The 17,267-nt window shown below is 39.8% G+C and overlaps 2 protein-coding genes across 6 annotated transcripts in view; one reads left to right on the forward strand and one right to left on the reverse strand.

Annotated features, from left to right (window-relative positions):
• Window positions 1-3,038: 3,038 nt before the first annotated feature.
• On the reverse strand, window positions 3,039-8,997 carry DEPDC4 (DEP domain containing 4). The gene is given in 5 exon segments (XM_037068356.1): window positions 3,039-3,223; window positions 4,367-4,392; window positions 8,666-8,773; window positions 8,775-8,847; window positions 8,850-8,997. Coding segments are annotated over 5 exon segments (540 nt in total).
• A 2,928-nt stretch (window positions 8,998-11,925) lies between these two features.
• The window catches only part of SCYL2 (SCY1 like pseudokinase 2), a 56,874-nt gene continuing 51,532 nt past the window's right edge, over window positions 11,926-17,267 (forward strand). For 2 of the 5 annotated variants that reach the window (XM_037067842.1, XM_037067846.1), the window contains exon 1: window positions 11,926-12,184. The gene's annotated coding sequence lies outside the window, so the exon portion shown is untranslated. The other 3 variants (XM_037067843.1, XM_037067844.1, XM_037067845.1) reach the window with 3 other exon arrangements.

Here is a 17,267-nt window from a genome sequence, read left to right on the forward strand (position 1 = left end):
ATTAAAAGCAAAACTGAGGCTCAGAGGGAAGATGTTTACTTCAGGTCGGATATAGTCTTCTACTCATCAGATCCAAGGACTTTGTAATAGACTTGATACACTCCTCAAAATGCCAGCCATTCTTAGTGGTGGGGAGAAGTTCCCCACCCAACTTACACAGAACATTAAGTAGCAATTTTCCTCATGAGGAGACTCTCCCCCCACATACCTCCAGTTGAGAGAGAAGGGTTGGGGGGCGGAGAGGAAGGAGAAAGGGAGGGCGGGGGGAAGAGAAAGGAAAGGAGGGAAGAAAGAAGAAAGCCGCAAAATACTCTGGACTAAAGAATTAGAGAAAGCAAAATCATGGTTTTGGAGACTCATGAATTTTAAATTTGTAGGTTTTAAAATCTACTTTCTAAGTCTTACTCTATTTAGATGATTCACAGTGTTTAAGTTATAGTAGCCTATGGGGGTAGCTTAAACATAATATATGCTAAGGAAAATGCATGTTTTTAGAGAACTCATGTATGAAATGTTCCTTTTCTGTAAAAAAAAAAGTTCTAAAGATATGAAATATACCAGGTCGCTAATAGCATGACTTTAGCAGCATTCCCTTTTAAAGTTAAAAACTTGCCTAACATTTTTTTGAAAATTTCTCTCTGTAACTTCTGAATATACAGTGTATAATATTATTAACTATAGTCACCATGCTGTACATTACATCCCAAGGACTAATTTATAAATAAGTTTGTAGCCTTGACCACCTCCCTCAACATTTTAAATGTGATTACACTTACAATGCTTGGAGGCTAACCTGCCCCTGAAGTGTAAGTGTGGTAGTTTGAGAAAACCACCAGAGGTTTGTTTACATTCACAAAGTGTAGTTTTCTGCCACGGAAATACTAAGGCAAAGCTTCCCAACAGTAATTTTGAAATTCCTTAAAAAAAAATATACTCCTTACCCCTCCAATACTCCTTTATTCCAAGTCCCCTCCTCCTCTTCCAGGCAAACCCTTGGTTCTGTGCCCTTGAACCCATTTCCTTCTGTGTCTTCCAGGACCTGGCTCCATCACACATCTTTTTTCCTTCAATATCCCCTTTATTCTGCTGTGTTCTCAGTAGGCGTGTGCTCAGATCTCTGGCTTGACTCAGTATTGCCCCAGTAATTGGTCAGTTTCTCTCTCCCCTCTCTGATCGCAGATCCACACTTTACTTCTTTATCCATTCATTCCTTTTCATCCTGCTGCAGCCTGGCTTCTGCCCCTCAGACTACTAAATCAGCTCTTTCCAACTGGCTCCTGATGGTAAGTGGCAGTCCTAATTTTCTGCTACATGGAATCCTACTTCTTTTTTTTTTTTTAAGATTTTATTCATTTATCTTAGAGGGTAGGGAAGGAGAGAGAGAGAGAGAAAGAAACATCAATGTATGGTTGCCCCTCATTTGTCCCCCGCTGGGAACCAGGAACTGGCCTGCAACCCAGGCATGTGCCCTGACTGGGAATCGAACCGTGATCTTGTGGTTTGCAGGCCCACACTCGATCCACTGAGCTACACCAGCCAGGGCAGAATCCTACTTCTTAAAAATGGGATATTTCCTTGGTTTTATGGTCACAACATCACCTAATTCCCCTCCTAACATTTCGTTTTTGTCTCACTTATAGGTTACTATTTACTTAACCCTTGACAATGAGTGTCCCTTAATGTTTTTTCCGTGGACCTTTATTAATGTGTGTTTGTGTGTGCATGTGTACAAAATGAGAGAGAAACTAGTAAGACCCCGAATCAAAGTTCATTGCCTAACAAAATTTTCTCTCCTCTTCATCTCCATCTTGGGTTTCTGGTTTCTTTCTTTCCTCTCCTTTCTTTTTCTTTCCTCTCCTCTCCTGTCCTCTTCCTTCCCTCTCCTTTCTCAGTGACATACTCTATGAATTCTTGATTCTCAAGAATTCTCAAAATCCTCAAGAATCTTTCCTTCTTCCCTCTTCCTTTATCCTCCCACCTTTCCTTCCTTCTTTTTTCTGCCCTGACAGGTGAATGGTGTTTCTTCCCTAATTAGTGTGAGTCATTATCTTCTGGCTCCTAGTGTTGTAGAAGAGAAGGTTAGTGACCATTGGATTGTTTTCTTTTGCAGGTAACCTGTCCTTTCTGCCTAGAAGCTTATGAAGGCAGGCTGGCTGCTGTTTCCTTCAGGGGCATCCAAAGAAATCCTGTTTTGTTTTTGTTTCTGTTTTTCTGATGTCCCCATATTCTACCTAACTCAAAGGCTGGGGAAGGCTCAGCTCTCTGTGTGGGTCTTTTTTTGTTTGCCTGTTGTAAATTAGGGAAACCTGTCATGTGCACACAGGACCACAGTTGACTATCTAGGTTTACAGGTCTCATTACAAAGTTCTTCTCAGGGTCTGATGCTTTCTGGTCCTCAGCCTTAGAGTCTGATGTTCTTTTCTTCTTTAGACCACATGGAAAAAAGCATCATGTCAGCTCTCTCTGTTGGAATCCCTGCTAGTACCCAAAGTCTTGTATCAATAGTTGCGAGCAGTAGGAGTGGCAAATATTTTAGAGTCAAAGAAAAGAGAGTGGAGCATCATTCAGGTTATATATAGGGTTTCCTGATCTCCTTCCCCATGAATGAGGCTGATTTTATTATAGGGCTTCTCTCCTTGGCCTGTAATGTTCCCTTTCATAAATGTCTCCCTTACTAGACTGTGGATTCTTTTAGGGCAGGAACAAATAAATGGGTATAAACTGATGATTAGTGTGATTTATGGCCATAAGAAGGAAATGATAGAACTTTGGAAAACACTCAGCGCTGGTACAGGGAGAAGATGATTGCGAAATCATGACTGAATTCATACAAATGAAAAGCCCTGATCTCCAGACCTTCTTGCAGGTCACAACCAGGGACTGACTTTGTTAGATCAGGTGAGAATTCACAGTGACTAATTTAGAAAACAGAGATGGTGTTCGTTTATACATATGGATATATTCTCACCTCTTAAAATACCAAAGGTGAAATAGGTGAAAGGCCTCTTAAGTTATAAATTACTTGACAATAAAAACTGTCACCTACCAGGTACACAGACACTTGGAATAACATCTCCATCTAGACAAGTGTTTGAGATAACAAGATCCCCTTCTTTATTTAATTGAAGATTGTGTGTTTTAACTGTTGGCTACAAAATACTTTCCACGAATAGAAGGTGAATCAATTGAAGAATACGTAACAATGTTTGTTGTTTCAAAAAATCTATGGTTTAGAAAGAGAAATAATGTAACTACCAGATCAAGATATAGCACACATTCCAGCAATATTATAACAATTTCCATTTCTAAGTAATACAAAATAAAAGATATATATATATATGATTAATTTAATGCTAGGATAATTTAAATTTTCTAAATTACAATTTTGATTTTCAAGAATGACCTTTAAATAGACATCAACTAGGAGCAAATCTATTTTCTGGTTATGTTGCTTGTATAGTAATATTGTCTAACTTCTAAGGCCAATGATAGTTTAATTACAAATATAAAAAGTTACTGGTCATGCTAATATATATCTGGGAGAATATGAAATTGCTAATTATAATTTTATTCAAAGTAGCACAGATAATTATAGTTTATTGTTTTAAATTAAAATACAGTATTAGGGTAATCTTAACTTGGGTTTCTGGTCATTCCTGTTAAGTTTTCATTATCCTAATCATCAGATCATAATTACTGTTTTCTTTAAATGAAGCAAAAATTATAAAAACAACAGCCATAGTAAATCTCTTGCAAAAATCCAAAGCCAAGTAGCCTATGTATTAAATTTGTACCATAGCCATGATTTTTTTTTGTTTATAAGCATTTTGAATAAAATTAACTCATGTAAAAATGGGAGATTTCATGTAAAGTTCTGGTGTCAAGTTTCTCTTTTAAAAAACTTCATAACACTGGGCTTGAATTAATTCCTGACCGGTCAGCTGACAGGAAGCTGTGGGTAGCTGCTTTGCACCTGCATGTCATTCCCAGTTCACCACAAACCCCACTGCTCCTTCCCCATTGTATCCCATGAAGCTGAGTGTCAGCTGCCGCTTTCATGGTTTGTCCTGTTGGTTTTGCTACAATACAAATCAATTTCCCTGTATTTATATCTCTGTGTTAAGTGGGGAAAGGAAAAACATCCTGAGTGGGCCATATATTTCAAGCAAAATAGCAGTACATATTTTTCCTATATGTTTGATAATTAAGTACTCATTGGCACTCTGATCTGCCTGGCTCCTAAAATCATCTCAGTTTGCTACCTGTGAGTTACTTGCCAAATATAAATCAAATTAACAAACTTTTAGTAAAAACTTGTGATCATAAATAGCCTCTAACCAATTGGGACACATTTTTCAATACCAACCTTTGGGCACAGCACTGAACCAGGTGCTGTAAAAATTCATAAAAATGAGTGGACCTTCAGTAGCTACATCCTAAGTAAAGAGGCAAAGATAGCCACCTATGAAAAGGGTGAAGACAAATTTTTTTATCAAGTCACCAGGAGTATACATAACATATGAATAAGCCCAAAAATAGGGGGAGAAACTTTATTCTCCAAGTGCATCAAGACAGAACACTCATTTATTTAACAAATATTTGTTGACACCTATGTGGTAGGCACTGTTCTAGGTGCCACAGATGTAAGTGAAATGGGCAAAAATCCATGCTTTTTAAAAAAAGATTTTATTGGACTTCCAGCCAAGGTGAAGGCACAGGTAGATACGCTTTGCTTCCTCACACAACCAAAAGCACAAGAAATTTTAAAACAAAAAACAGAAAGAACTGCCGGAAAATTGAACTAGATGGAAGTCTAACAACCAAGGAGTTAAAGAAGAAATGTTCATCCTGCCTGGTAGGAGAGGCAGAGATGGGCAGCCAGCGTGGAAAGGACGTGTGGAACGGCAATGAACTGGGTGGGCGAGGCGGTGGCTGGCAGACCAGACGTCCCACATTGGTGTGTGGATAGCCAGGAGGAACAACACGGATAAGCCAGGGAGCAAGACAGACCAAGCCACTATGGGTTCCAGCGAGGGGAAATAAAGCCTCAAAATCTCTGAGTGAAAAAAACTGCGGGCTGCAGTGCAGGGAGAAACTCCCAGCCTCACGGGAGAGTTGGAAAGACCCACACTGTCCCTGAATGTACACAAACCCACCCACATGGGAATCAGCACCAGAAGGGCCCAGTGGCTTGTGGGCAGCGGGGGAAGTGACTGAAAGGAGGGTGAGAGCCAAGCAAGCAGCATTGTTTCCTCTCGGACCCCTCCCCCACATGCAGCTCGACAATTTGGGTTGCCCCACCCTGGCGAACAGTTAAGGCTCCCGGGCTTACAACATAGTAGGTGAGCCAAGACAAATAATATGCAAATGAAAGAACAGATCAAAGCTCCAAAAATAGAACTAAGCAATGAGGAGCTTGCCAACTTATCAGATGCAGAGTTCAAAACACTAGTAATCAAGATGCTCTTAGAAATGACTGAGGATGGTTGGAAAATAAAGGAAAAATCGAAGGCTATGTAAAGGGAAGTAAAGGAAAATGTACAGGGAACCAACAGTGAAGGGAAGGAAACCAGGAAATCAACAATTTGTAACACAGGGAAGAAATAAACATTCAACCAGAAGAGAATAAAGAAACAAGACTTCAAAAAAATGAGGAGGCTTAGAAACCTCTGGGACAACTTTAAATGTTCCTACATCGGAATCATAGGGGTGCCAGAAAAAGAGGAAGAGCAAGAAGTTGAAATTTTACTTGAAAACATAATGAAGGAAAACCTCCCCAGTCTGGCAAAGGAAATAGACTTCCAGAAAGTCCATTCGGAAGCTCAGAGAATCCCAAACGAGTTGGACCCAAGGAGGAACACACTGAGAAACATCATAAGTAAATTACCTAAGATGAAAGGAGAGAATCTTAAAAGCAAGAGAAAAGGAGAGGGTTGACTACAAAGGAGTTCCCATAAGACTATTAACTAATTTCTCCAAAGAAACTTTACAGGGGCTGGAAAGAAGTACTCAAAGTCATGAAAGGCAAAGACCTGCATCCAAGACTACTCTATCCAGCAAAGCCATCATTTACAATGGAAGGGCAGATAAAGTAATTCCCAAATAGGGTCAAGTTAAAGGACTTCATCATCACCAAACCCTTAAATGTTAAAGGGATCTATCTAAGAAAAAGAACATGATCAGAAATATGAACAGTAAAATGACAACAATCTCACAACTATCAACAAGTCAACCTAAAAAACTAAGTAACAACTAGAACAGGAAAAGAATCATAGAAGTGGAGATCCCATGGAGGGTTATTAGTGGGGAGGAGGGGGGTAGAGAATGTGGGAGAAGGTACAAGAAATAAGAAGAATAATTGGTAGGTACAAAATAGACAGGGAGAGATTAACAATAGTATAGAAAATGGAGAAGCTCAAGAACTTATATGTACAACCCATGGTCATGAACTAAAGGGCAGTCATGCTGGAAGACGGGGTGTGTAGGGCAGAGGGGGATAGGGGGGAGAGAAAATGAGACAACTGTAATGGCATAATCAATAAACTATACTAAAAAATAAAATATTTACTTTTTAGAGAGGGGAAGGGAGGGAGAAAGAGAGGTAAACATAAATGTGTGGTTGCTTCCCATGTACCCCCTCCTGGGGAACTGGCCTGCAACCCAAGCATGTGCCCTAGGCTGTGAATCGAACCAGTGACCCTTTGGTTCTCAGGCCTGCTCTGGATCCACTGAGCCACACCAGCCAGGGGGGGGAAAATCCTTGCTTTAATGTAGCTTATATTCAAGTGGGGATATGGAGTTAGACAATAAGCAAACAAAAAGGAAAATATGAAGCATGTCAGTGGTAAGTTCTATGGAGAGAAATTAAGCAGCAAACGAGTGAAGTAGTGTTAGGGGATAACGCTGCAATTTTAAATAAGATGTGTGGGAACTATCATTGGGAAGATAATATTTCAGCAAAGACCCAAAGGAGAAGGAGCAGAGAAGTGTACTGTCTGGAACATACTAGTCAAATACAAAGAAGATAAACAGAACATCTAGTTGTATTTAGGAAAATTACACTCAAAAAGGATATTGTGGCAACACATCCTATCACTATGGTCAGGTTTATGAGGCACTTCATATTTGATGACCATTGGGCTGAGTCACAGAGGGGATAGACTCTGCATGTGAAGAGTGTGCAATCCATGCAACACTAAGGAGAGAATACACACACATACACATATGTCTTATGTACATACATATATCTATGAATAGCATGTGTATATAAAAAGAAAATATTTATAAAGTGAGGCTGTACTCAAGTCATTTATACAGTAAATGTTTACACACCCACCAACAACTAGGTGCTGTCTCATTCAGTGGGGATATAATGAGTAAGATCAAGACTATTCCCCATACGGGTATCCAACCTTTGGCATCTCTGGACCACACTGGAAGTAGAAGAGTTGTCTTGGATCACACATTATACACACAAACCCTAACGAAAACTGATGAGCAAAAAAAAAAAAAAGGCTTTAAGCAAATTTATGATTTTGTGTTGGGTCGCACTCGTAGCCATCCTGGGCCTCATGTGGCCCATGGGCTGCAGGTTAGACACCGCTGCTAGTACCTTATACACTGGTGGGAAATAAACACAAGTAAACAGGCTATTGCGTTAAGTGTATACATGGTTTGTTTTGTTTTTTCAGAGGAGAAACGTAGTATGTTTGGTAGGATTCAAACTTTATTTTAACTGAGGAAACCTTTATACAAACATATTCTTCTGGGAGTGAAAGGAAACAGATTAATAGCAGAAATGCTCTAGCTGATATCAGACACTCCCCTAAGACCCACCCCGCAGAGGTGAGGGAAAGGTTGTGTTCTACACCTTTAGAACACCTAACATTTCCAAAACAACACACATGTATTTTTGAAATATTAGTCTTGATATTCAGTAAGAAATAAACAACTCTGAAAAAATTAAATACCAGCAAAGGTGGTTCATCTTAACTTTTCCTGTTGCGCGAATGCAATTTGGTGATAAAGCCTGAGGTTCTGTAATTGCACTGCTTTCCCGCGGCGGGCAGAGTGCTCAACTCAATTTAAGGGAAGAAGGTTTCTCAGTTATTTGGGAACTAAGCGTTGGCCTTTGTCAAAAATGGAGAAACTCAATCCTTTCTTTAGCTGGATTTTGTAGAGGTGTGTTGCCTATTATATACCTTTAACCAGCCATATTTTTCCAAACAAAACACAGCTTATATTTTCTTGTTGCCCAGCTAATTATTTAATTTTATAAAACCAGAGAGTGTCTATATTGTTGCATTCTTAACTTTTTATCTATTCATAGGTCTGATGGGGTTGTTTTGTGCTTGAGGATCACAGAAGAATCAGTTTCAGTGGATAACAGTGAACTTCATTCATGCCTCATTTGTTAGAGCCAAGAAACTTCCTAATACACTTCTCCCCAAAAGTTTTAGTATGAAAATGTAACTTCCAAAAAGGTGAACATTTTTTTATCCATTAAATACAAATCAGTTGAAACAGATTAATTTTTACAAAACTATTTTTTTTACTGACTTCTGGAAAAAACTGAAAGCATAACATTCAAGTTTAACTCAGTGATGAGTGTTCTGCCAGCCTCTAAACACAGCACACACATTACAGTATTTTAATTAACACTAACCGTAAAGATTCCTTGGCATATATTTTATCTGTTGACCCATTCTCTGTATGCTTTTTTCTTTTGCAAAAAACATAAGATTATCTATTGCCTAGAAACCTGTAGAGTATTGTTTGAAACTTCAAATTCCAATTTCTTCTCATTTTTGAATAGCTTCATTCCTACTGGTTCAAATTCTTTATGTTCATTAGAACTTGGCAAAGGCTAACTTTAAGATGAAACATAGCATTACTACTTAGGCACATATTTTGCATAAGATGACTTAATACTATATCAACAGCATCAGAACCAGTAAAACAGTCTTTGTATGTTCTTAATGGCATATCTGCTGCCATTGTCTTAAGTTTCTACTCCTCTCCTCTTATGTAAACCATAATATATTTACTAAGTGCGCACTATGCTTGTCTGCCAATAAAAACAGAAAAAATCGAGTAAGTTACTTTACTGATATGAAATGTATTATACTGTGAATTTATAAACCCTTAATGTTACATGATTAATTCTAGGCATACTTATTCTTGAAGGATATAATATCAGGACACATTTAAAAGGAATGCAGGCCTAGCTGGTATAGCTCAGTGGACTGAGCACAGGCTACAAACCAAAGGGTTGCCAGTTCAATTCCCAGTCAGGGCACATGCCTGGGTTGTGAGCCAGGTCCCCGTGGGGCAGGGAGGGGCATGTGAGAGGCAACCACACATTGGTGTTTCTTTCCCTCTCTCCCCCCTCCCTTCCCTTCTCTCTCAAAAATTAAATACAAATAAAAGGAATGCACACACTCACTAGAGTCTTGATTATTACAGAGCTGTGGCTTCACCAGGGTTTGATCTTTTTCTTTCTTTTTTTTTCCATTTCTGACCAATGGCACAAACTCTTCATGAGAGTGATATAGGGCAAGTGTGGGAGCCCGCCAGGCCGCAGGGGACCAAGGACAGAGTCCCCCACTGTGAAAATGGTGGAGGGACTTGGTTTCTGGTCCCTGGAGCCGGCAGGTATCTTGACATCTTCCGGACCTTCTCCTTCTCAGCCTTGAAGGAAAGAACAAGATCTTGGCATATGCGTCATGTTCCAAGAAAGTGATAGTCATGAGGACACTGTTATCTTTGGGCTAATGTTCTCAGGATATGAGAACATCTTGCCCTCTTGATAGCCTTCGGGAGTGTACAAACTTTTGTAAAACAGCATTGTTCTCAGGCCACTGCAGTTCTGCATATAAGCCAGCAGTTCCTTGAATAAAGTTGCCATTTGCCAGCAGAGCTTATGGTCCTCTCCATTCTTTTAAGTCCCTCGCCTCACCTTGCGACCACCCTTGCTGCTGCGGGCAGCGGCAGGCAAGGAGCTCATAAAACTGATCTATTTATCTGTCAGCTATTCTTGTTGTTAAAAAAACAGCTTGTGAGTAACAATGAAAACCTGAAAACAATAAAAATGTCCATCACATAAAAAATCATTAAATAAATCATGGCATAGCCTTACTATGGCATATTAAGCAGCCATTAGGGAGAATAAGGTTCTCCCTGATGCATGAAAAGATACTAAATAGGAAAAACAAAAACTCAACAAGTTGAGCGGAACAATTTGTATACTATCAGCCTAGTTATGAAAAAACAAATTCTCAAACTACACACAAATACATGTAAATAAATAGAAAGGAAGGTCTGAAAGGATAAGCTTCAAACTACTAAACTTTGGGAAGTAGGATTGTAATAAAAGTGTTTTAATCTTTATATTTTCATTTTTATAATGTATATGTGTATTTTTTAATTAATTGGAGGCAGTAAAATTTGTATTGCAACATAAAAATGTTTGACATACCACAAAATTCAGTCTTTTTTAAAAAGTGTACAATTCAGTGTTTTCTTAGTGCAGTCACAAAGTTGTACAACCAGCACTGTTATTATTGCAGACCATTTCATCACTTCAAAAAGAAACCCATACATACAAAAAAAAAAAGAAAAGAAACCCAGACAGTTAACAGTCACTCCTTATCCCCTCCACCCCAGTAATTCTTTAAATAAAAAAATTGAAGAATGATAAGGGAATAAGTTGAAACGTGCAGAATATTGTTTCTAGGTTTTTGAATTAAAATTGAAGAATTTGGGAGGGTTTTCAGGAACAACTATAAAAAACTCATGGACAAAACCAAGCGGGGGTGGAATCAAGGCAGGAAGGTTGGGATGCCTGCGGTGTGTGTGGGGGGGGGGAGGGGGAAATAGACAACTGTACTTGAACAACAATAAAACAATTAAAAAATAAAATTCAAGAATTTAAGCTCTCTCTTTTGGCTATAAATAACTGGAAACAGGTTGCCCGATTTTACATAATTGTCTGATGTATATGACAAAATGACAAATAAAATCCCATCAGCCTCAAATACCTTTAATAACAAGCTGTTCGCCTATCTATCCTTTAAATATTACCTCAAGACACTCTAGACAGTGCGGAGATAGGAGTGGAGTGAGGAAGGTGATCAGTGAAAAGGGGTTAGACTAGAAGGGGGAGTGATGGATGGGGTAGGGACGGAGTTGGGCTGGGGTGGGGTGGGGAGGTCTAGAAAACAATCAGTGGTGGAGACAAGGGTATTTCCCATGGATCATCTGTCTTTAACCTCTGTTAAACAAGTAGGTTAGAAGAATTAGTCCTCGTGCTCAAGGAACTTGCCATCTAGTACTTCAAGCCCTCGTAGTCCTAAGTGTAGCCTGTGGGATCAACAGCACTGGCTCGCATGATCTGGGCGCTCATGAGAAACGCAGAACATCAGATTCCTCCTGAATCCAAACTGCCTTTAACAAAATCCGCAAATGACTCGTGTGCATATTAAAGTTCGAGAAGCACTGCTTTCCTCGACTTCCCAAGAACAACAGTTCATACTAGCCCAAGTCCTGGTTCTTAGTCCCTGACGCCGGTGGGCAGGTGTGCCGGAAAAGGGGCGGGGCCAGGAAAAGGGCGGACCCCGGAATCCTGAGGCTCGTAGTCTAAACCACCCTCTACCCTCAGCGGCTCTCCCCTTCAGTATATTCGGTTAGGATCTGTGTGGCTACCCGTTCTCTTTTCCGGCAGAAGCCACCTCTACGGCTCACGAAATTCGACCTGCTCCGCCCTGGGCCGGGAGGCTGGCTCTAGCTGCCAGGGAACCGCGGAGTTCAAAGAACCTCCAGAAGCTCGCGCGCCGGCCCCTCCCCCGGCCCGTAACCCCGCCCCCGTCGGATCCTCGGGGGTCGATGGCCCAGGAAGTTCCAGCCCCTCCCCTCCCGAACCAGCAGGAAGTGACGTAATGCTCTGGCCGGCCGGTCTTTCGGTCTTTTTCCTTATCCCTTACTCTTCTTCCTCCCCAATCCCTCCCCTGCCCTCCCCCTTCCCTCCTCCTGCTCTAGCCAGTGAGGGCGCGCGGGTGAATAAAGCTATGGAGTAAGCCACAGCTTCCGCCGGACGCTGAAGCTCAGCTGGAGCAACCGGGAGGCGCTTGGCGGGGCGGGGGAAACGAGCCTCAGCACCGCCCTTCCTGAGCGAAGAAGGGAAGAGGTGAGTGACCGCCCCCGGGCACCGAGTGACCTCCTCTCCGGCCGCGCACCTGCTTGGTGCGAGGAAGGAATGGGGAAGGACCCGCGCCCGGGCTAGGCCTCCCAAGACCCCGAGTGCTGGCGACTGTTGCTAGGTGACGGGCCGAGGGCCGGTCTTGCAGGGCAGTGGGCGCCCGCGTGAAGCCTAGCTCGGCGAGTGGCGAGCTTCGGGGAGCGGTTCTCAGAGGCCCGAGTCCCTATAAGAGGCCTTGAAGTGACGGAAGACCTAGGGCTGGAGCCGTCTGCTGCAGGGAGAGCCCCCCGGTCCGGCCCGGGAGCTCGGGTTTCCGTTGTGGAGCTCTCGGTTCCCTTTTGGGAAATTGGACACTCCTTCGGGACTGGGTGAGACAGCTCCCCTCACTTCTGAGGTCGAGGTCTGATAACCTGGGTTAGCGCCCGGCGTCCTTTTCTGACTGTAGGTGTAGTTCTGGGAAGGTATTGTGTTTGAGGTGGGTGGGGCAGGTGTTTTGTTAAAGACTAAAAACCCCTTCTTCTGCGCTCCTGTTTTTCTGAGCGAAAGAGAAAGGCTGGAGGAAGGTTTAGACCGATAAAGCTTGCAAAAACTTCTTGGGATCCAACTGAATCATACCTATGATTAGTAATTAAGGAAACCAATATGGTGAAGTCAGTCCCTACAACTCTTTAGGAGTCTCCCCACTAAAGCGACTTAAAGGAACTATATCAGTAGTGACTTAAGAGTTGTAAATTGCAGCTGGGTTTTTTTGTACGCTGCAAGCTGTTTTTTTTTATTTTGTAGATCAAATTCAAGAATTACCTGTATGATGATTTGTTTTACAAATTGGATTCTGTAAGAAGTTTTGTAAGAAACATTCATATGTTCTCCATTCTAGAAAATTAACATAGTTTTACAGCCTGTCCCTGTAAAGCTCTGTCATGGTCTGGTGCTTGAAGCTACCTTTGGAAATTTACAGGCTCTTTTTGTTAGGCCTCCTATCTTATTCTTGAGTATAAATGTTAATTTTGAAAAGGCTTAAAAATGATGTATCAGATGGATTTGGTAGAATTCTTGTCAATATTGAACTGTACTCATAAAAGACACTTTCAGAGGACTGTGTAAAAAAAAATCCTAATGTAAGTTAAGGATCTTCATTCTGTTCAGATCCACTGTACCCATGCAGAATCCTGTTCTTTTGTCTCTAAGATCCATGAACAACCAAGTATATACAGGCATATTGTGCTTCCATACGACAGAATATTTCTGTACAATTTGACCCTATAATTGGGAATAACTACTCATGCTCACATGATTTATTTCCCAAGAAAAATAGGTCCTTTTATTGTGTTTAAGTGACTAGCTTCATCATCTGTCCTTTTCTATAGAAGTGTGACAGCTTTCTCTCTCTTGTGCTTCATTATCTAGTTCTCATTGAGTCCTGTTGATTTTGCTTCTTGAATATCTTGTCTCTCTTCATCTTTGCCACTTGTAATCCAATTCCAGCCACCATCATCTCTCATCTGAAGTGTCACTAGCCTCCTAATTATGGTCTACCTGCATTACTGTGACCCCCACCCCCCAGGTTCCACAGCAGACTGAGTGACATTTTAAAAATGCAGATCTAATCATGTTGTCTCCATATTTAAAACCCTTCAGTGGCTTTCATTGTTTTTTTAAGAGAAACTAAAATCCTTAACAGCCTGTTTGGCTCCCCAGACTGCGTTTGCAACCTCATCTTCATCTTACTTTCTGGCATTCCTTTCTCCCCTAATCACTCTGTTGTGCTTTAGGTACCTGGCTTTTGGTTATGACGCTTCTCTGCTTGGTAATGCATTTCCTTTCCTTTTCATTCAGCTAATGCCTACTCATCATTCAGCTCACTTCAGGAAGACTTTCCTGATTAGCATGGATTCCCCAAATTATATGTTCTCTTAACACCATTACAGAGTGGCCATATTTATTAATACCTAACAGTTTAATGAGATGTTCTTCATCTTCTAGTACTGTGTAAGTGCTTAATAAGTGTTTGTTAACTGAATTCATCGAATGCTTACTAAATGTACTAAACAGTTTATATGCCTCATCACCTTTAATCCTCATAGGAATTACTTGAGAACTGGGTGGCATTTCCCCCTTTTAAAGGTTAGAAATAGTGTTAAGGAGGCTAGTTGGTGGAAGTATTAAGTATTAGAAGTATTAAGTATTAGTANTTCAGGAAGACTTTCCTGATTAGCATGGATTCCCCAAATTATATGTTCTCTTAACACCATTACAGAGTTGCCATATTTATTAATACCTAACAGTTTAATGAGATGTTCTTCATCTTCTAGTACTGTGTAAGTGCTTAATAAGTGTTTGTTAACTGAATTCATCGAATGCTTACTAAATGTACTAAACAGTTTATATGCCTCATCACCTTTAATCCTCATAGGAATTACTTGAGAACTGGGTGGCATTTCCCCCCTTTTAAAGGTTAGAAATAGTGTTAAGGAGGCTAGTTGGTGGAAGTATTAAGTATTAGAACTGGCATTTGAGCCCAGGTTTCCTTGCCAATGGATGTTGTGTATTTAATCATATAACACTTAATTCTCACACTGTACCTCAGAATCACCTGGGGGAGCTGCTCAAATACAAATGCCCTGACTGCACCTGTATAGTCTAGATTCTGATTCCAAAGGTTTGCGATGGTACATGAGCATCTGTGTGGTTTAACAAGGTATTCAGTCATTAGATGTTATTAGATGTGCACTGGAGTTTGAAACCCATTATCTCAGACAACACTTCAGTACTTTATCAATGTCGGTTTTCACACACTGTATTACAGTGTATTCAGATTTTGTATGTTCTTCAATCAGGAAGAATTGTGGGCTTAAGAAGTGGCCTTATTGATCATTTAGCTAAGTTTCCTACCCAGGCTTTCCTTTTCCCTCTTTTCCAGCTGAAGGGGCTGAATAATAAGACTCGGCTATGCCAGTGCTGCTACTTTTTTTTTAATCACAATAATTTCAAGACTCTGATTGATGTCATGTAGTAAAAACTATACCAGGTACATGTGCTGGAATTGCATTCAGAAGAGTTGGGTGTAGTCTCTTCTCAGATCTTATTGTTCAAATTACTAATTAAATATTTTAACTTATATTTCTTCATAATCTTTCATGTTGCTTTTTAAATCTTACTGTACAATGGTCTTAAGTTTGTAAGCAGTGATAGAAACTGAACGTTTGCTTCTTATTTCTCCTGCTGTATCTAACATGGTCCTTTCAACTTAGTAGGCACCCAGTGATTTGTTGACTGGATGTGTACTTCACAGTACATAGCTAAGTGTCTTTAGTGTTTTATGTTTGTTTCTTAAAATCGGGTTTGTCTTCTGGAAGTAATCTCTTGTAGCTCAACTGATAATTATTAGATACTTTCTGTGGTTATAAAGAGAATGATTGTACTTGGTACAATCTTTGTTTGCTGAGTAAGATTAAACATGACTTCTATATAGACCAAAGAGTGGCGTTAACCATTTTTTAAAAATGATTTCTTTTTATAATTTCTACTAATCTCTGAGTGCTCCCACATGGAAAAGAAAACATGTATTTCAAGAGTGTATCTCAGGATCATCTTCTTTAAGTATAAATAAATAAGCCCTACATACAGGAGTATAAATATAAAAATTTCCCCCAAATTTTATGAAGCATTTTACCAAAGGTATTTATGTCATGTTAATGTAATTCTTATTTCAAATTACGAAATCTCATTCTATGTATGTTTAACTATTTAAGAGACTATATAAGTGGTGTTCTTTTATTTTCAGGCATTTACATAGAAAGAAATCTCAGACCCTGGTGCCTCTTTGAGTAATAAGACAAACTATTTTGAGTTCATTTGTATTTATTTGTATTATTGATCTTTGTAGTCAGTGTGTAATAATATTTTATGCCTATTGAAAGTCTAGTCTCTGCTAGGTGCTTTGAAACTAATCGTTACTAAACATAATTTCATTATCAGATGTAATTACAGTAACCTTATTTGCATTATATTTCCAATAAAATGCAAGGTAATTCTACTTTGCAACATTTTCTTCTTGGCAAATTAAGGGACTCTTTTTGCACTTGTATTACTTGAAAACTCAGGAAACTTTTTTAGCATAAATATAATTTTAGCTATTCTTGCTGTGTCTAGAGTTTATGAGTAGGCAGAACTGAAAGAATTGCCAGTTCTTTTCAACTACCTGCCATCAGGTGCTGTAATATTCAGTCCACCTTCTGTCAGGTGCATGTAAAATCTAGTAATACAACAGATTCACCTACTGATTCTACTAAAATCCGAGTGATGGCTGAGCCAGATGGTAGAAAGGTATAAGCTTGGGATCATATGGAAGCTGTCGCAAATCTCATTTTGGCTGAGATTTAGGAGGGAAAGATAATTGAATTTAAAGTGAATTCTACTAAGTTGTGTACAAGGGGAAATGGCTTAAATGAATAAATATTTCTGTTAACTTTGTCTTTGGAAAAAATATGCTTATTCATTAATAAAGTGAAAATTTGAAAAGCTATCATTCATTTTAAGAAAAGATATTTGGACTCTAGATTTGTTTTATGACAAAAGGCTATGGGTGATAAATCAAAATCTTATTTTACAAGCTCATCTATTTCTTTCTGTCCTTAGCCTTCTGTTGCTCTTGTGATATTTTTCTTGGGTCTCCCTGGGTCACCATTTTCAAACCCATGGTCTTAACTACTACTGTGTGCTTTTAAGCTCAAATTTTGATCTTTAGTCAAAAAGTTTTTCCTAAGTTTTTGGCCTGCATATCTAAAAACCTATTAGATATATCTCCCTATGAATGTCATTAAGTCAACTCAAATTCACCATGTTCATAATTGAGTTTTTCCTCCCGTGAAAGAACCAGTTGCCTCCTTTACGTCCTGCCTTGGTAAATGGTTTCACTCTCCACCTAGACTCTGAAGTTAGAGACCTGATTGGGGTTCCTAGTTTTGTCCCTTCTCTTTATCTAGTAGGTCATTCGTTCTGTTAGTTCTAACTCATACTCGTTTCTTAATTTTTCCTTTCTTCTCCTTCCTTACTGCTATTTCCTTAATTC

The sequence above is a fragment of the Sturnira hondurensis genome, unplaced genomic scaffold (assembly GCF_014824575.4).
Source record: "Sturnira hondurensis isolate 20B ecotype Veracruz unplaced genomic scaffold, ASM1482457v3 Scaffold0017436, whole genome shotgun sequence".
NCBI classification, from domain to species: domain Eukaryota; kingdom Metazoa; phylum Chordata; class Mammalia; order Chiroptera; family Phyllostomidae; genus Sturnira; species Sturnira hondurensis.